The sequence below is a fragment of the Vespula vulgaris genome, chromosome 7 (assembly GCF_905475345.1).
Source record: "Vespula vulgaris chromosome 7, iyVesVulg1.1, whole genome shotgun sequence".
NCBI classification, from domain to species: Eukaryota; Metazoa; Arthropoda; class Insecta; order Hymenoptera; family Vespidae; genus Vespula; species Vespula vulgaris.
This window is the reverse complement of record NC_066592.1, coordinates 4621214-4642825: the sequence shown is the minus strand read 5'-3', so window position 1 is coordinate 4642825 and position 21612 is coordinate 4621214. Positions and strand designations below refer to the sequence as shown.

Here is a 21612-nt window from a genome sequence, read left to right as displayed (position 1 = left end):
TTCTATTACGATCTAACGATATTATGTTTTCGTATTTTAGGGATATCGCTGCCAGAAATTGCCTGATAGAACCTAACAGCCTTCGTGTTAGATTAGCTGATGCTGCCTTGGCTCGAGATCTCTTTCCTCAGGATTATCATTGTCTTGGGGACAATGAAAACAGACCGATACGTTGGATGGCTTTGGAAAGTCTTCAACACAATCAGTATAGCACTGCGACGGACGTGGTACGATTTTTTTCATTGACGATAGTCTGTTATAGTATTGGCCAATGTTTCCTTGATCGCTAGTAGAAGTACCGTCTATGTCTTAATATCAGTATCGTGTTTAAATCAATGTTAGATATATCTTACCTTATTTATCACATATATATATTTTTTTTATTAGATATAACATTTATAGATCCTTTCTTAATAATTTTATATTAATCTTTAAAACGACGAGTCTCTCAAATGCCGCAATAGTATAGAGTTTAAATCAAAATGAATGAGCGGTAATTATTTTATATACCGAGCTCACTGAAATTGTTCTGTCTTCATCAAGTGGTCCTTCGGCGTATTCCTCTGGGAATTAGCAACGTTGGGTCAGCAACCATACGTTGAAGTTGATCCATTCGAAATGATGGCCTGTCTTCGAGATGGATATCGATTGGCACAACCAAGACCTTGTCCCGACGAGCTCTTCGCTGTTATGGCCGTCTGTTGGCTTGGCCTTTCGAGGGATCGACCAACGATGCCACAACTTCTCGCCTACTTGCAGGACTTTCACGACGCTCTCGGTGGTTTCATATAAATCTACAATCACGAGTTTAAAAGAGTTATTCATTGAAAGAGTCGATCGAAACGTCCTAATGCGAATCAAAGACTAATTTCGATAATCAAATGAAACATTCCGAAATCAAACCAAATGGAATTGAATTTGCACTGCCAAATTTGCGAAATAATGGAAATACCTTTTGATATTCGTGATATTTCGCTTAACACACCATAAAATATTTTATCTCTATCTTTCTACTCTTTCTCTCTCTATCTCTTTGTGTCTGTCTGTCTGTCTCTTTTTCTCTTTCTCTTTCTATTTCTCTTTCTCTCTCGATTTATATCTGGTCTAGGTAACCGCACGACGAATCTTCGCGAATCCGATCTCGCGATCGAAACACATATATGTTTACGTCCGTCCATGATTTTCAAAAAGTCTTGTGAGAGGAAGAACGTAGAGAAAGAAGAAAAGGTGCGCCTATCGAAACGCAATACGTCGTCTTCCGAAGTAAGACGGATCAACGACGAGACAAACGATCGAATGAAACGATCCATCGAAGTGATTTCGTTTTGTCGATATATAAAAATCGAAGAAAAGAGAAAAGAAAAGAAAAAGAAGACAAATTAATTACTTTCTCTTTCGTTGATAATGCAAATTTAAATAACTACCTTCGCATATACGACGTTCGAAGAAAAAAGATGAATTATAATTGGCAAATAAGAATTAAAATGACGATTCTCACGGGATAAATCGTAAAAAAGGGAAAATAGTGTTACGGAGCTCGTATGCAAGATAAGAACGGAGGACGAAATAAAGAAGAGAAACTTAAGCGAGTCGATGGACAAAAACGGCAATTACGAAATTATGGCCTTTGCTAATTAAGACGAGGAATAGATAGACAGACAGAGAGAGAGAGAGAGAGAGAGAGAGAGAGAGAGAGAGAGAGAGAGAGAGAGAGAGGAAAAGAGAGAGAGAGAGAAAGAGAGAGAGAGAGGGGGGGAGATGTAACCTTTTCTCGTTGATCTTGGCAAATGGCAGACTTAGAAAACATCTATCTCTCTTTCTCCCTTTTCGTAATTATAAAGACTCTTTGCGGAAGATCGAATCGGTAAATGCGCCTGTACCCGTGTAGTCGTTCGATTATTATTCATTAACGATTACGATTGCGAAGTCTCGGATTATCGTCAAGTCGAGGACATAAAAAGAGAGAGAAAGAGAGAATGAAAAAAATAAAGAGAGAGAAGAGAGAGGAAGAGAGAGAGAGAGAGAGAAAGAGAGAGAGGAAGAGGGAGAGAGAAAGAGAGAAAGAAGGAAGGAAAGGAAAAGAGAAGGGGAGAGTTGCGTGCGCGTGAGCACTGACATACACATATAAACAAAAAAGAGGGAAATATACATGTACAGAAGCAAGGCTCGGAGACACACTTAGGAATCCTATTGTCGTGTATCTGACCTTCGAAAGGCGCACATACAAATACAATCGAACGAAGGAAAAGAGAGAAAGAGTTGTGTACGTATGTGTAGGAAAGAAAGAGTGAGAGAGGGAGAGAGAGGGAGTGAAAAGAGACAGAATCGTGTATGAGTTAGTGCGCACGCGCACGTATACTGACTGGTTGCGTAAATGGGCGGTTTGACTATACGTCTCTTACTCGTAGTTATGTACCTATTAGCTACACCGCGAAAGTCATGTCGAACGTAGGTACGCACGTCACGCGCGAGGAAGCTCGAATTTGCCGCCACTGCCGTCTCTCGTCGCTAAATTTCGATCCTACGTCGTCCCTCGATCATCACGCTGAAACACGCCCAAGCGAAAATTCGACGACTGATTTTAATCGCTGCTGCTAATCTACTTCTAAATGTATTCTAATTAGGGCTGGCAATATCGGTCGATTTTTTCGAAGGATCGAAAATCTCAACGATTCGTCGATTCGAAGAATCGAAACCTTGTTTTCGAGAATTTTGAAGAGCGCGCAAGCAAAAAAAAGAAAGTTCGACTTCCTTATTTCTTATTATTCTTGCCAAAACATCGCGTAGATTACCTTTTTTTGTTTTAATAATTTTAAAGTCGATTTAGCGCTGATAAAGAGAGATTGTCGAATTTTCGAAAAAGATCGACTCTCGAATAATTTTAAGTCGAGTATTTCGAGGAACTCGTATAAATGCCGGTCCTATAATTCTACTAACTACTCGATGTTTATTAAATGTCTCGCATGTTTCCCGATTACAAAACCATTATAATCCTTATTCCTTTCCCTATCCCACACTCCCGCCACTCTTTCCTATCGTTTTTCCTCGATATTTCCCGATGTGCTCTCTGTAAAAAAAAAAAGAAAAAAACAAAAAAAAAGAACAAGAAAAAAAGAGAAAGAAGAGAGAAAAGAGAAGAAGAGGGTGTCGAAAGAATTTGGCTCTCTACATTCTCGTACATATAATTAACTATTTAACAATGACAGCGAGTGTCGCTCTTCTTCTTTTGGGAGAAAGAAAAAAGGAAAAAACAAAAAAAAAGGAAAAAAGAAAAAAAAAAGAAAGCAAGTAAGAAATTTACTCGAACTAAACTATTTATAACGAATTTATTGCTCGCTAATCTTTAAATCTTACGAAATTGTAAAGCGAATTAATTAATTTAACGAAAATCGTCGGTACCTACGGCTAAATAGTCTTGTAATCCGATACTCGTATTTCGTGAATGTTGTTTCAATGGAGGAACAGGGTTGGCTAGGGTTGCATACACAAACGCGAACGCACGTATACACAGGGAAGAACGCGTTAGTAGTAAACAACCCGACACACGCGGACACGTATGCACGCACACATACATACTTTTTTCGCTATCGATGTACGCTGGAAATCGCTTAATTTCCACGCGCATTCAAGATCCAATTAATAACGACAACGATAACGATATACCTATCTCGTTTTTTCCCTTATCGCGGGAAACTCTCGTCGTACGAATATCGAATCGTTCGAATGGCAACGAGAGAAATCGAAGGGTGGACTGATTTTCCCGCGAGTCTTTCGTTTCTCTCGATTCGAATTTCCCCAACCCAATTTCCCTTTTTCCCTTTCCTCAACCCCTACCCCTCTTATCTCGTCGGCAGTCCACCCACAACCCACGATCCCGATAATACCACGGACCTCTTAAAAGGATTCCGAAGGATTCCGAACACAGTTTCGAGTTCACTGTAAATACCTCTAGCGAATAAAGGATAGTGGTGCGCCGAGTGAGTTGATTTGTGCAGATTCTATTATTTCCTACGACGATTTACGGCATTATTTTTCAACGGAAAAAGCGAAGAAATATACGTGTTGAGAAGAAAGCAATGCGATGTCTTCAATTTACCCCTCTAATCACTCCAAACCTTATCTCAAACCTTTATCAAAAATTAATTTCAGAATTGTAAGGTAGACTTGGTAGACTGATTTGGAACTCGTAGAAAGTTTCTTATGTTTTTGTTCGATCGAATATATTAAAGAGTCATTACATTTCAATAACGTATAAAGAAATTTTGTGAAATATTCTATGCGCAAGGATCGATAGATCTTGATTATAAAACAGAGATGTGATATTTTAAGATTAAATGAGATCTTTTTGTACCTCTATAGTAAAAAATTATAACAATTTAATGAGTACATTAAAATGCCATGTTTATTTTGAATTTTTAACATATTTGACACATTTGTTCGCTAAAACACGTAATTGTTATTTTCAAAAATAATGAAAAAGAAAATTTTGTCAATGCAGTATCTAGAAAACGCTGAACGCGTGTATATATTCTCCAACTATTTCTCAATTTGACAAAGAGATAGAAGGATAGAGGGAGAGGAATGAGAGAGCCGAGCAACCGGGCAACGAAAATGAAAGTGATGGAGAAAGTCGGAGCATTGTTACGAAGCGTGAAGCTCGGCACTGCGTGTACGCCATGCGACGAGCTACTCCACCTCTACTTCGAGATCTCGAACGTAAACGAATTCCTTTTTGAAGGCAAAAATCGAATCGAATCGAATCTCGTGCCACGCTATTTCCTTTCTTTTTTTCATATCATTTTTTACGAACGAACAAAAAAATAAATAAATTAAAAATAATTCGAGTGGTATAATAATACATTGCTTATTACTTTTTAACAATGTACGATAAGTCAGAAGGATGGAAAAAAAATATGTTTACGATGAGTAACGAAGAAAAAAAAATTTTTTTAAAAAGGAGAAAAAAATATCGATTATTTTGGCTAATTTCAACTTTTAGTGCCTAATTATTCTTTAACTCTAAACGAATGAACGGTAAATAAATGAAGAAAAAGTGAAATGTTGAAAAAGTGAATCAATTGAAAGAGACGGAAAGCTCGAATTTATTTTCTGTACTCTATGCTCTGTTCCAATCACGTAGCTGGAAGCCACAGACGATGATCGGTCTTACGCTATCTCGAAACTTTCTCCTGCAGTTGATAATAATTTGTAATACGTGTATTGTTCGTACCTCTTTCGTATTTAATATGTCCTATACATACTTTTACGTTCATACATATATGTGCGTGATATATATTTTAATATGTCGTTAACGATAGTGACTACATGCTTTCGATAAGAAAAAGAACAAAGAGAGAAAGAGAAAGAGAAGAAGAAAGAGAGAGAGAGAGAGAGAAAGAGAGAAAGAGAATAAAAGCAAAAACACTCGATGCTTTGGCACTCTTCGTCTCTCCTTCACGCTTTCACTTATTCTTTTAAAAGCCCCAGACGGAAATTACGAGCGAGACATCCGGCCAGGCCGACGTGTGCGTCGACTTTTACGCGATTCGCGAAACGACGTTGACTTATCAGGTAAGATTTGTATTTTTCTTTATTTTTTTTTATTTTTGTTTCTGTTTCTTTTTTTCTTTTTTTTTCTTTATTTTTGTTCGAAAACATTTCGTTCTCCATTTAATAATATCGTCATGTAATATATTTTATTTTATCGTTAAGTGAAAATATTTTCAGGCCTCGACTATATTTCTATTCCTTTTCTTTTTCTTTTTTTTTCGCAAAATTATTATCAACGAGACAATACAAATTTTTAGCTTTTCAATCACTAAGAAAATATATTTTATTAAATTCTGAGGATTGCATAATGTACAAAACATATAAAAAATTTTATTATATATATAAGTCTGTGTTGTGTATGTTTGTATATCCATGCAGAGACAGCATGTTTGTGTAAACGAAACTAAAGAGAGACGTTGACGAAAGCGATCTTATGTAATTTCAACTCGCGAAACGTTCGTCCTCGTATTCGAATGGTTTAAAACATATTATCGTTGTATTAGCAACATTGAAGAGAAAAACAAAAAAGTAGAAAAATATAGTATCTCGCTTTAACGTTAACTGACTTTAATTGGTCAAATTTTTGTAATCAAGAGAGTCATATAGAATCTGTCATTAAACCAATATTTTTTTTATAGATTTTTGAAGAAATCGACGAGAAAATTGCATTTTTAAAAATGATGATCATAGATTCTTGGTAAAACGAAGTGATGTAAGTAATCATTAATGTAGAAAAAATAAAAAACGATTTAGAAGAAACTAAAAAGAAAATTATGAAAAGAAACGATCGTTGTACTTTTTTATTGTTTTCTATTGCCGTTTAAAAAATTCGCACTATGAAGAAATGTTCAATCGGATACGATAGCTTCGTACATATCCGACAACGATGCTCTTATCCGTAAAATATCACCATTGATTTTCCATAAAGACCTGAATCCGACCCCCTCGTGAGACAGAAAATATATTGATATACGTATTTCAGAGGACACCATATACGTATATATCGTCCTGCAAAACTGTACAAATGATCGTATATTTCGTATAAACTATAATTTATAGTCGGCAAACGATGGAATCGAATATCTGTCGAAAGACAAAATATGACGAGATATTTAAAAGTGGTTGTCTGCAATCTCGTCTAGAAAATAAAATTTTAATGTTTTAAAAATTTCAAGGAAAAAAGAAAAAAGAGAACGAAAGAAAATTCTAAAGAAAAGAGAACATGTAACATATATTTATAATATTATTTAAAGATATAGTGTTTAGAATTCTAACAAATATTTCAAAAATCATTATCATCGTTATAAATATAATGCACTTATATTCATTATGATCTTTCTTTTCGCTTATCGCGTTTGTTGTTGAAATTTTGCCTCTTTTTTCTATTTTTTTCTCTTTCTTTCTGATAAAACGTTTATCATAAAATATCTATGCTAGAGCATTTAGAGAAAAGGAAGCGAGAGAAGAAGAAGAAAGAACGAGGAAGAGGATTGCAAAGAACCTGTCGCGAAAGATATTGAAATATAGGTGTTAGTTTAACGATACCTATTTAGACGGGTGCTTTAATTCATCGATCAATGAGATACCATCGATCTTATTAACTGATCTAAGAGAATCGTACCAACTTCTCATTTCCATACTGGTACAAGCGCAGAGTAAGCTAGTAGACTAACCGATCATAAACGTCCGTAACTTCGAATATATTTATAATAGTAATCGGTTTTTCTTTCTTCAGTTTCTTTTTGCATCTTTCTCTCTCCCTCTCCTTCTCTCTTTCTCTTTCTCCTTCTCTTCCTGTCTCTCTTTCTATCTCTATTTCTTTTTTCTTTTTTTTGTAATGTTCAATCAGGAGAGTTACTCGTCATAAATGTTCATGGTAATACCTACTTCAATACAGATACCCACGCGATAACGCGGTAAATCAAAGGTGTATAGCTGGAGGTACCAGTTTTCACGATAAACATCGCGTAAACGCGCGTGTCTCGCGTAATCGCGACCGCCTCTCCATTCACATAGTTCATAAGACCTCTCTCTCTCTCTCTCTCTCTCTCTCTGTCTCTCTCTTTCTCTTTCCCCTCTATCCGTGTATCCGTCGCATTTATGAAAAGAGATAAAGAAAATAAGGAAAGAGGAGGAAGTGGTGTGTAAAATGAAATAAGCTTTGACAGGCAATCCTTCGTATTGGATAAACCAAAACGAATGTTCCATTAGAATACCTGAGACTATCTCTCGATTTTTTTCTAGACTAACTTGTTATAATAATTTATACACCGTTGGTAAAATTGCTTTTGAAATAATAATTCGAAGTTTTTCGAGGGCTTAATTAACCATGTCTAAGAGAAAGTTCTTCTACAGTCATCTTTCATTCATTAATCCATCTTGAAAAGGATATACGTATAGCTATATAAGGTGAGTCGTGTAACAATCGTCACGATTTTTCATGCATTTAAAAAAAAATATTTTCATACAAATAGTCATCGGTGCTCGATCGTCAATATATAAAAATTATAAGAATATTATTTTCGTTCGATGAAAAATTGAGATAACTTTTAAATGGCATCGTATAATCTTTTCTACGCTTTATTGTAGATAAGACAAATTTAACACAATTTCTTTTTCAAAATATTCTGCATAATGCATACATAGTATATGAATGGAGATAACTACTATCGAAATATTGTATTTCAAACTTATGTGATCTTCCTAAGAGATCTCTAGTGAATCCTTGATCCATATATTATCGCATTTGTTAAATAATTTTTTATTAAAAAAAAGAAGAAAGAAATAGAAAATATTTTTCATTTATTTATTTATTTATTTTTTTTATTCACCGTTAGTTTTTTCCTTAGCAAAAAAGGACCTTGGATGAGCGCGTTTAGAAAAGGTAAGATGCTCGACTCTCGTCTCAGTACTTAAGCTTTCTTTTTGCTTTTTTAATTCGCCTCTTAAATAGCAATTATCGTGCTTTCCAGTTTTAGAGATACTCACCCCTCTAACCTTCTACGAGAGTTGTAAAACAATCGACTCCTTCTTTCGGGCTGTATAAAGCGCCTTACGCGCGACCGGTCTTTAAATCGATCCTCGGAAAAACTTGCTCCTCGAGTAAGAAGAAATAGGGAAGGGGAAAAAAGAGGAGGAGGGGTAGATACGGTAAAGGTACGTTAGCTCGTTTTGTCCTGACGATATCGGCAGAGATAAAGGAGAAATCGACGGAACTCAATGCATCGATCGTAACAAAGGACGCGCACGCGCCGATTCGAAATAGATTATACCGGGTGAACCCCGTGAACAATCGTAATTATTTTTATTTATTCGAAGAATCATGTTTTTTAAGAATCGTAAGTAAATAAATTATGTATTTGCGTGTACTACGATGTTAAATAAAAATATTTCAAGTTCGTTAAAAAAGAAAAGAAAAAGCATTCGTTGATGTGTTCCAGTTGTACATATGTTCCACTTTGTATATAAATTCAACAAAAAAATGTTATTATTATCATTATCATTATCATTCTTATTCGTATGTTTTATCGGATGCCAAGTTACTCGATAAAATTGACAAATATATAAATATAAAAAACTTGCTCCTTGAATAATATAAGATACCTATATTACATAGTCATTAAATTGGTTCGGCATAAATAGGCGAAGCACCGATCTGATATGCGATTTTGTTCCTTTTCTTCGTATAATTTAATATTCTTAGAAAAATATTTAATAATAATTATTATATCCTATATACGTTTTATTTTCTTTCTCCCTACTTTTCTTTTTCTCTCTCATTATGTTATTTGAATCAGTAATCGTACATCCAAGCTTAGTTTAGATCTCTGTATCTCGACTGTAATTAAATGTTATAATAACGACTCTGTAGAACGTAAGTACATATTGGTAAAATACTGAAACGAAACTTTCACTCTACCGTTAGTAATAGTTAATAGATAGATAGATAAATAGATAGATAGAGGAAGAGGGAGAAAGAGAGAGACAGAGAAAGAGCGAGAAAGAGAAAAAAGATAAAGAAAAGAATTTTGCTGATAAATGTCTAGAAGTGGGATGAAGGGTGACGAAAAGGGCTGACTTTACGAATAAATATGATTAGGGAAGACAGCTGAGTAAACGATCGTGCGATCTTGAATCTAATCGTACGGATACTCGGTTCCGATCGAGCGAACGGTCGGGTTAGCGAAACACTTGGAAAGGCGGCTCAAGGCTCGGTTAGCCTTGGACGCGTTAGATTGTCTAATATTCGAGCTTCGAGTAAATGCTGCGTTATTGGCGACTTCAGACAAAAATTATTTCGTTGTTTACAGAATACCTATTGTAAGATTAAAATCATTTTCGAGATTTCTGGAATAGAAAAAAAAGAAGAAGGTGAACGAGAAGATAAAATTATATCTAATCATATTCTAATCGTATTCTAAACGAATTAAAAACAACGGCACATTCGATCAAACGTCGACGACATAGTCGCGTTATTTTAATCGGTCTAACCAATTTTGATCTACAACAAAATGCACATCCGCTTGGTCTTTATAGGGATAAGAACTTATAAGCAAACTTGTAAAACGTGTATCTTGTCTTTAAACTCCACGCAGTTTCTTGAATTCTCAACGCAAGTGATATAACACGTTAACTTCACTAACTTTCATTTACAATTTCTTGATAATTCTTAAATTTCAATTTTCGGAATCGGTAAAGATATTGTTCGTAGTAGTCGCAAGGGAAGAGAAATTTTTCTCTAAAAGCTGAACAACTGTTCTAAAATACAATCCTTCTTTTCTTTATTTTACACGAATAAAACAGTCGCTTGATTTTGGAAATGAAATAGAAGATATTAATGTGAACAGATAAAAAGCAAAAAAAAATATACATTAACGATAAATCCGATCTAATAAATATCTAATAGATTAAGATCCATTACGTCCTCGATAGGGCCGTTATCATAGAAGGGTTAATACATAAAAATCGATTGCCCGTGAGCGAAACTTTCTGCGTAAAGTTTATTCGAGCGTCTAACGCGTACTTGTTAGTCGTGGCTAATGAAGTGCTGCTAGTGTCTGCGAAGTTTTAGCAACAGCTTGCTCGTGCGGAACACGCTTTTCCCGAGTACGAGAGCTCGAGACAACAGATGAAAGATACTCGGAGCTTCGATCGATTCTCGAAAAGGAAAAAATAGATGAACGGTTAGATTCGACCCACCAAGATAATTTTTCTACGAAGGAGATAAACAATAATAATTAACTAAAATGATATTTGACAGCTTAGTGGTATCACTGTGTTATCGCAATTAGATTATCTCGTTACATATTATTTTACATGACATTAAATAACACAACTTACTTTCTACAAGTTTCTAATATAAAAAACGAATCGATCGATCCAACATAGAAAGCGTAAATTGGTGTTGACGATTATTAACCAGATACCATTTCAGATTTCTTTGTCCTATTCAATTTTTGATTGAAAATCGATTCTATAACTCGATTGTGAATCACGTAAAATATTGAATGGGTAAAAGAAAAGAAAGAAAAACAAGAAAAAAATACTTGTGGTATTATCTACCGGTCGTGTCAAATTATATTCTATGGTTGTCAATATCAAAACCATAGACTGGTAATATCGATTTGAAATTATCAATTCGCATCCAACGTATTGATATCTTTCCAAAGAAAAAAGATAAAAAAGAAAAAAGAGGGAATTAAAATTGCTTGCTCTTCTTTTAATAGCTGGTAATACTTCAAAATTTACATAAATAATTACGACCGTGGGTTACACGTTACATTAGTTCTACTCGAGTTATTAAGCAATTGGAAATTTATCGTTTGCCAACGTAACTATTGCAAGAACTTCAAGTAGACACGATATCTTAGTAAAAAAAAAAGTCACTTGAAAAGTATAAGAAAGAAAAGGTAGGATATAAGTTGTCCGTCGTGTGATACACGTGCGTACGCACACGTGGATACATATATACATATATGTATGTATATATGTATATGTATATACACACATAAAGACACATATATATTCAACACTCATGGGTTATGACATAACCGTGTAATGCATGCGTTTAAAGGAGACCATCGAGGAGACGAGAGCGAGAGCTCTCTTACGAGGGAAAGCATTGCTCACTTTCACCGTTCACGCGGGCTTTTACAATGTAATACGAAGTACATCGTGCTAAAATAAGGCTTTCGTTTTATCTTTTTCATTCCTCTGTCTCTCTCTCTTTCCCTATTTTCTTTTCTTTCATTTTTTTTTACAGATAAGCATATATACAAAATTTGGCTTTTATATCAATTCAACAAATTAGTTTTCAAACTTGACTGTTATTAGAAACGTTACTACGCAATCTGTTAAAAAAATGAAAGGAATTTATTACTTTCGCTGTTATTCCATTACATGAATCATCCTCCAAAATTGATTTGAAATTTATATTTTAATTTGTCATTGTGCATACAAGCTTCTTTTTTTCGTTTATCTTTCCTTTTTTTTCTACTTCCGTCGAGATTTTCATAATTTTTCGAAACACCGATAAAATAGCTCAGTTTGCATAATACACGTATAATATGATTATAATTCACACATATATAATAATATTGTAATAGTATTGAATATAAAACGTACACGTACTTACATACATATATAAAGATGTGTTAACGATAAGTATATTTGTTCGATTATCGAATCCTCTTTTAATATTATACTTACTCGAAGTGCTTTTGCAACCCGCGAACCTGCATCGCAACCTTACGTAATTCTCCTCTCGGAAGACGCTTTGTCCTCGAAGGTTTTTTTTCAATCACTTCAACGACACGGAACTCTCTCACAGGTATGTAACTCGTATGCTCGTTGCGTCGAAATTGACGACGACCGACAAACTGATCGGAAACGTAATAATAATTACGCTGGTCGTTTCGATCTACGTAATACGATCACCTAGAAACTCCTTGAAGTTCCTGATAAAGTTTATAAACATTGCAGATAAATATTAATTCCAAGATCAGGACTTCTTCGCAAAAATAATTCTTACACAAAAACAATTGTGTACAGATGTATATATGTTTTGATTGTTTCATTCTACGTAATACGTAATAAACAAAAACTCCTTGAAGTTCTTGCTAAGGTTTGTAAATATTATAATTATTTAAAGATCGAGTCCTTCTCGCACAAAGAATGTTTTTTACAAGAAAGTTTATTCGCAATTTATTAATTTATAATTTCAATTTATCGATATACACATTTATAAGAATCTCTATAATTTTATATATTAGAAATTTTTGTTCGTCTTTAAAAATCAAACTTTTAACATTCGCTAATGTTAACATTACAATGTAAAATAAAATTGAATTGAAAATTTAACTTACACGGAGAACGTATCGAAACGAGTTCCATCGATGATATCACGTAGTACCATTCGATTATATCGATTACTTCCACTTTTTCGCGGATTCACATCGACCATGTGTTACGACAAAACCCAGAAAATAATGAGCACTGATCTACGGAAAAGGACAGGAAGTCTCGTTCTTACTTTTCTTCTTCATTCTCGTCTTCAAGGAGGTCGAACTTTTATGGTAATCGTTATGGGAAACCCATGGACATGAGACGATGTATCGGAAAGGTCACCGTGAAGATTTTTCCGATTTTTCTTAGTTCGACAAAAAAAAGAGAAAAAGAAACGCAAAGACGCACTGATTTCCCGCGGGAGCAACTTCGTAAGTTTCATTGAGAGAACCCTTGGTTACGCACTTGTTCTCTTTCTCTTTCTCTCTCTTTCTCTTTTCTTCTTTCTATGGTGCGTCTGATGCTTCGAAGAATCTGCATATCGTTCGCGAAGATCGTTGAGATCGATCGAACCTTTCGATTCTGCAAATGGCATCCCGATCGATACGACTTTTAAACGTCAACATACGTACACATACGTACAAACATACATATGCATATATCCTGTTCACGTACATATGTATTGCCTACCAATTACCGAATGACATGGATCACCATTCTTTTCGCATTCGAATTTATCGGATGACGATTTATTCGAAAATAAGCTTATACCATGGTCGTATTTCTTTTCATGTTATCTCTTTCTCACTTTCTTTCTACTTTCGGTGAAAAAAAAAAAGTTTAAGACCTGTCAAATTTTTCTTTTTCTTTTTTATTTTACAATTGCCGCATGCAATTAATTTTTTAATAAGTATATACCGATGTATCAGTCATTCGATGTGTCTCCCTTTAAGGAATAAGTTATCCTGATTATTATTCCGTCAATCTTTCACTCTCATTGACTGCATTTCACTATAATGATTTATTATTTATCTTCTCATCTCGTATATACTAATTTCCGATACCGTGCGATTAGATTTTCAAGTATGCTTATAAGTATTATATATCTATCGCACGTGCGTTCTTCGAAATTACTCGCTTTCACATCGATCATTCATTTCATATTAATAATAAGCCCTCTTCTCGATATTTGTTAATTACAATGTAAAGAAAAAAAAATTAAATAAAATAAATAAAAGAAAGAAAGAGAAAGGAAGGAAGAGAGAGATCTTTTCTCGAACGCTCAATAAGTTATCCGTCTCTTTCTTTCCCATTAAGACAACTTTGTAATAACAGTTACCGCAAAGTAGGTATTCACCTTGCAATTTCCGATGATCGAAGTCATTCGAAATAAGCAATACGTCAACGAGAACGCACGTTCGTTTTTTTTCTCTTCATCTCGCACATTGGAACCTTTCACTTCTTTTCTAAAACGCATACAAAAGGTTGACAATTTTTTTTTCTTTTTTCTTTTTTCCTTTATGTCTTTTTTTCTTTCCTTCTTTTTTTTTCTTCTTTTCTTTAAGGAAATCGAGTAAAAGCTCGCCGTTTTGTCTATATAGCATGACAGGTCGATACATATACACGTATATGTAAGTATATATATATGCACAAGTATACCTTCAAACACGATACGTAAAGTAAGGCGGGCACTTTCGAATTGCATAACCGCGGCCCGCGCCTTCATTCGGTTATGTCAGAAGAAAGTTGCCGAGAGCCTGCCTGGGAAATGTAGGTAGGTAGGTAGGCATAAGTCTCGTACACACACACACACACACACACATACATGCATATAACGAGCCAGTATATATGCGCACGAGCGTACACCCGCCTGAGGCTTTGCCTTTACTTCTCTTTAAACATTATAAATAAACGTGATAACTCTATCACGACGGCCTAAACGACTATCACACCTCGAACACCTATGTTTCAAAATAATCTTCAATCTTCTTAATTCCTTTCTCTTAATATTTATTTCTTCCTCTTCTTCTTATTTCTCTAGATCTTCCAACGTAAGTTCTATTACGAAAAATATTTATCGAGATCTTTACAAATGATTTAGATCTTCCTTCAATTTTAACATTTCGTAACAACCGACGATAGACTTAATGTCGAATTAATATTAATGAAGAAATATAATAGTTTGTTGATATAATATAACTAGCTTAGACTAACACGTTATGTTATTTATGTCTAATAATTTTATTTAGTAATTTTATATTCAATGACACACACATATAATACTTTCCACATAACACGCATATAATATCTATTCGTTTGTCTCTGTAATTTTCTTTATACGATATTAATTGAATGAAATAAGTCACTATACCGTTTGAAAAAGTTACTTAGGATAAGTATCTTTAATAAAAAAAAAAATATTATAGAAAACTTGAGGAAAATTTCTAAATATTTGTTGTAACCCTTTAATCTTAAAAGAATTTGTTCGTGTACCATTGAAAATATCGTACGATCTGTTACACCGATCTGTTACACTGTTATAAGATCGTTAAATTTCTTACGCACGGAAAGGATCGGTAGGAGGTCAAAAAGTGCAAGGGAGAAGGGAAGGTCGTAACACCTGAAGGACGATCGGTACCTGTTTCACCTCGCCAAAACACAATTAACCCCCTGCGGAGGGGCAAAAGGGTCCCCTTCTTTAGTCGCTCGCCAAAAGGGAACGGTCCTGCTTCAGTGGCACGCGACCCGTTTGATTTACGAGCCGATTTGCATTTTATTTTTGGCCCTTCAATCCCTCTTCTCTCACACGAAGCATCTATCTTGTACATACACTTTGTTTTGACCAAAACGATCCGTTACACTGATGTCATCAACGAAAGCCGACATTTTCAATGTCTTCACGGTTACATGCAAATGGTAAATTTTTTCTTGAAATTTTTTTTAAAGAAACAAGGTCACTAATGCAAACCTTTTCGCATTTAACGATGTTTCGAGTTAAATCGATTTTGAAACACCTCTTTGTATTTCTTACTCTCTATATATACACAAGTGCGTTTCTTGTTTCTTTATATACGTATACATACATCGAAAATATATAAGAAGATTTTTTAATGATCGTTAATAATATATCTACGCAGGAAAAACTGCACTTGCTTTAAATAGAACTTCTAACATGTTTTAAATATTTTTGAATAATTTTGTATAAAGGATAATAAGGAAACAAAAAGGAAAAGAAATTTGTTATATAGTTGAAGCAATTGATAATAATGGAAAAATAAGGTAGAATAGCTGAGGGAAGTACTCGAAGTGATGAAGTAGATATGTGCATTTTTAAGTATACGTATTTATAATATAGCATCGTAGAACAAACGACACATTCTTATGCTATTTATTATTGATAGTGCGTTACATATAAAATTATCTTGTGAAATTATACTTTTATAGTATTTGTAACTTTGTTTATAGTCTTTCATATATCCAGTTGAAATATTACTTTTATGATGTTAACATTATAGATTAACAGAGATATGTAAATATTATATATATATGTGTGCGCGCGTATGTGTGTATACGCTCATTTTGTTTTAATTTTTAAAACATATGGCTTATCGACTTAGTTTTAGTGACTCGTAAGCGATAGTCTTAATTATGCTTTTCAACTTTGTAGAACGTATTCTACGTTGCTTTTGCGCTACTACCTTTATCGACGTATATTTTGTTTATGGGCCATATATATGACAAGGGAAGTGTTATCACTGTTATATTTTGCAACACGTGAGTCAACCAAATTTTGCTGTCCCCTCTTTAAAACTAAATGTACGTAGAATCTGCAACGTGGTAGTTGCATAAGAAAGTATTGCACTTAGAAATTTCAATGTTCCTTAATGTTTTTTAATCACCTGTCGTCATATCAGTAGACTTGAAATTAGTTGCATATCAGATCAACTAAAATTACGATGCATCGTTTTACCTTGTGCCGCAAAGTAGATGAGTTCGCATGTATGTATATACTAAATAAACCGTTAGTGACTTTTATCGCAGAAAAAGAAAAAAACTAGTTTGACCACTTCCGACTAACACAGTTCAAAATGTATCCCTTATGAAGTCTAACGAAAAAAAAACTTCTTTTCTTTTTCCTTCATTATCGAGAACCTTTCTTAACTTCAATCTCGCTGAAGAGTTTCTCCTCTCAAATTCACCTTAGTCTTGACCATTATCATACATTTCCTATTATATTATACTCGTATATATTATACACTAATTTTGCGTAATAACTATACTCGTTTCGCTTATATGCTATTTACCTTCATTACAATATTTTAACATGTTAATAATAAAGTATTTCTAACGAGTCTGACACTATTTTGAAAGTAAAAAATATTTTTAACTTTTCGCTAAAATCTTACTCTTTTTTTTTACAAAAATTTTAATCGAATCGATTTGACTATTTCATTTTAATTGTTTACTATAAAACAATGCGTATCATTTTGAAAGCGTTCGAGGGAATCAATCGGAAGTTATAGAAAAGTTAAATGTAATATTTTATTGGACTTGGCTCAAATCATGTTGAATCACGTTGAATGATTGTAAACGTTCAACAATATTGAGAAATTTTATATCTATTACGAGTTAAAACGAACGAACACTTTTCACGATACTGATTGCATAAGGCATTCCCGGTGGTCGTATGAAAAAAATGAAACCGGTGTTTATGTAAATTGTTGTAAAAATCGAAGAATTAGAAGGTCAAATATACGTTGAAAAAAATGTAGAATTTTCGTAGTGGCTTCACGTATTTACTAAATATTTATCGGTCGTTGCAAAGCATTTTCTAAGATTATCGCTACGAACGTTATACACGTTTATCGTATCAACATCGGTTGCTTTCGAGAGACCGAGGCTTGATCGAAAGAAAGTGGCCCGTTCAGTTTTATCTCGACTACTGGTATCATGAGTTTACCTAAGCTTATCCTCCTCTGTATGCAACCTAATTTCAAGCTACATTGTGTATATAGACACTCGTTTTAATTATTACCTAGTTTTCTATTGCTCAAATTTGTAGTCACGTTGCGAAGACATTACACGAAGAACTTATCTACAACGCATAACTATATAGAAAATATGTATATCCATACTCATAAATAATATGCAATATATATATATATATATATATATATATATATATATATATAGCAAGAAAAAAGATCATAAATGCTTAATATCGATGTAATGCAAATACGACAAAAAAAATATATATAGATATATATATATACACTTATCTCTCTATTGCAATTGTATATTTTCTACATTTATCAATATTTCTCAAACATTATACCTACATATCTATCAATCTTGTTATAGAATAGAAAACGGTCCTCCAATACAACGACTTGGAATATTGATAACAGCCTAGTAATCGGTAAATATCCTACGGAAAAAAACAAAAAGAGAAAAAATGAAAAAGGAAAATAAAAAAAAAAAGTAAAAATACAAGAGAATCGTAATGGAGTCTATCGGACGGTCGTTTGAACTAGGTCAAAAGTTGGTTGGTTGGTAGTCGCGACTCTGCCGATGTCGACGAAGAATCAAAGAGAGGACGAAATGGGTCAGCGCCGGAAACGATGTCGAAACGACGACGAATATCGCGCGAGCTCGCGCGTCTAGCCGCCGCGCTTTCTTCGCGACCTTCCTTCTCCTCGTCTATAAATACTATTCCCTCTATTACACTACTATACGCCCATAATACGCGCTCACACGCGTGCGAGCACACGGAGCAAAGCGAGCCTATCGTTCGTTCGCGCGACGATTGTTTCGAAGCGAAATATAGGTCGGCGCCTAACGCACCAACCTCTTACTTTTCTCCGCTCTCTTCCGATAGTAGTCTCTCTCCCTCTTTCTCTTTTTTCTCTCTCTCCCTCTCTCTTTCTCTCTCTCTCTCTCTCTCTTTCTCTATTTCTTCTTCTTTCTTTTTCTCTTTCTAACAATAGAGATAGGAAGAGATATATAACGTATTCTTTCAGATTCTTTTATATGTTCGGCTAGATCCGAGGGGAGACGCTTTACATGTAAAATTAATGTTTTCATATTTCGACGGTTTCTATTATGATCGAGAATTTTTCTTCTTTTTTTTGCCTCTTTTTTTCTTTTTTATTTTTTAATTAAATCAGTCGAACGTTTATATCTATGCCTATTAAGTAATAGGCTCAAGTAAAAGTCTGGAAAAAGTGAACTTACATTATCACTTGTTCTTAGTTATAACTAAGAGTTATGAAAAAAGAAGACGATCTATTTCTTTTTCTTAATGTATAGCCTGCAAATATATTAATTGATATATATATATATATATATATATATATATATATATATATACATACCTACATAGAAAAAATTTTATTTATAGAACGAACGTATAGTTTTTTTCTGATCTCGAATGAAAGATGCTTTATTTAGAAAATAGTAATAAATTCAAGGACACTTTCACTTCGTGCAAGAAAAGTAATGGACATATTGTAGATGGCCATGGTAAAAGGGTCAAGCTGAATACCTGTTTTGAATAGCTACAATTTTCTAAAGGGTTCAGTCTTATTTCTTCTTTTCTCTCTTTTTTTTTTATTTACAAATGCCTATATACGTTCGTTGTTACGCAAGTTACAGGAACGATATTATTAGTGAGTCACAGACTGGACTAATCTCTAGACAGCTGCCTTTGCCAAATGTTCGAACGATGTTTTAAACGCTTTCTTCTTCGACTTCTTCTTCTCCTCTTCTTCCTACCGACCTTCCCCTGTCTAAAAATAATACACTTCGCAAATGTGAGTTTATGCAATTGTATCTGTACTGCCGAAGTAGGCCGACATTTCGTGTCGCGAAAGAAACTTACGAATTTCCAACCTTATGTCGTCCGCTTCAAGGACTTTTGGAAGTAAACATTGCAGTAAACAAGAGCGATCGGATAAAGAAATATGTAGTAATATTGAAAGATCAGAAATTCGATTACAGCAATAATATTAATAATATAAAAACGAATGAAAAGGAAGAAACTGTCCGGTCGAACGTGATTTATCAAAAAATGGTAAAAAAATTAATTACATTGAATTCAGAATAATTTACAAATGGGACATCTAGTTTACAAGTGGCACAACAATATAAAACATCTGTATAATATTAATAAGTTAGAAAATAAGACGAAAAGAGATCTACGAGAACGTATGTGATAATAAAAAATAAATCATAAGAAAAAAAAATATGATGGTTATCAAGAAGAAAAATAAAGTGGGTCGTATCATAAAGAAAGAAAAATTATGTTCGGACCTTTCTTCGTGGCCTTCCACCTCCCACCTCCTACCTTCTAACTTCTACCTCCTACCGCCTACCTCCCACCTCCCATCTCCCACTCGAACTACTTTCCTCTCTCACCCTTGCCCTTTCTATAAATAGACACGCGTACGATCGCGTAAACTCTGGCCCTCTCGGTCTCCAATTGCGACAGCGAAGCACGCAGCACATTGGATTGCGACAGGGTCGTAGTACCGTGTATTGCGTGGGAGGAGATTTCCCTCTTTTCTCTCCCCTACACCCTTCCCCACATCTCTTCCACCACCTCCTTCACTCTGCCCTTTGTCCGGTCAACCTTTCCTCGCCTACTCACGGCCAAAGCGCCAACGACTACTTTCCCTTTCTTTTTACCAATCGCTTACGGTCGTATCTACTCGTACATAAGTATATATGATTTACGCAAATTCGAACTATTTTTTCCTTTCTCTCCTCACTTTCTTTTTCTCTCTTTTCTTTCTCAACGTTGCGGCAACCGCGATAATTCATTCCTATCGAAATCAATTCGTACATGCAATAAAATCCGATTCGATTTATAAAATTCACAATCTACGTAGTCGTCATGGAAAATAAAGTAATTGTAATCGTGCTAATCGGATTATACAAAATTCTATTTAACGCAGTTATTGTCTGAAGTAACGATTTCCTAAATCACAGTTCGATTCTCTAAAATAATGATATTTCTACGAATATTTTCTTAGAATTAGCTACGACTCGCTGAGACCTCCTTGTTTACTGCCCTTCAGACGTTGAGAGTACGAAGATTGGGATGTGTCTGCCGAAGGTTTCTCGAAAGACGGAGTAGGAGAATCCTTAGGAAAGGGAAATCTGGAGAGGGAAAGGGCGTGGTCGTCAGAGAGTGGGATGAGCCGTTCGCATTACAACGATACTTCTAATGTATAATAACAATAACATACGTAAAAACATACACAATGATATAACCTACCTAATACATATAATAATCACGCGTTAATTGTGGTAATGGTGATAATGATAGTAATGATAGTGATAGCAAGCGTTAGTGTGAATAGGTGGTAATAGAATTTTTTCAAGATTAAATCTATTCTATTCAAACAGTATTATGAATTATGCTCAATGAATGTAATTATAACGTTCAAATATTCAACGAATAGTTAAAGCCTTACCTATACACTATGTTTATATATTCTCTCTTACTATTAGTGGTAAATGTTCAGATCAAATTCTTCGATGGCAGATAAAATGAGAAAAAGATATAAAGTTAAATTAACAAAGGTGTCTATCAATAGATCACGAGATACAGATTTAACACGCTCGTTGACCTTTATATCCGAGTTTATATCGGTATCGCTGAATATCGGTAAACCTCGTAATTATATATGTCGTGTGACACGATCGAGAAAGTCAAATGGACGCGGTAATCGCGAGATCGTTTAGATACAACGTGTCTCGTAAGTGCGTGCGATC

At 34.4% G+C, this 21612-nt stretch overlaps 1 protein-coding gene and 1 long non-coding RNA gene across 3 annotated transcripts in view; one reads left to right on the top strand and one right to left on the bottom strand.

Moving 5' to 3' along the window:
* LOC127065281 (tyrosine-protein kinase Drl) overlaps positions 1-4073 on the top strand; it is a 74965-nt gene extending 70892 nt beyond the window's left edge. For both annotated transcript variants that reach the window (XM_050997393.1, XM_050997392.1), the window contains exons 8-9: positions 41-227; positions 544-4073. In XM_050997393.1, the coding sequence (XP_050853350.1) occupies positions 41-227; positions 544-792 (436 nt within the window). In that variant the 3' untranslated portion in view covers positions 793-4073. The remainder of the gene's footprint in view (positions 1-40; positions 228-543) is intronic.
* LOC127065285 (uncharacterized) lies at positions 198-12479 on the bottom strand. Its single transcript, XR_007781994.1, has 3 exons — positions 12259-12479; positions 354-794; positions 198-286 (listed from the first exon to the last, which is right to left on the bottom strand). It is a non-coding gene; the product is annotated as an uncharacterized LOC127065285 (long non-coding RNA).
* Between the last annotated feature and the right edge of the window lie 9133 nt (positions 12480-21612).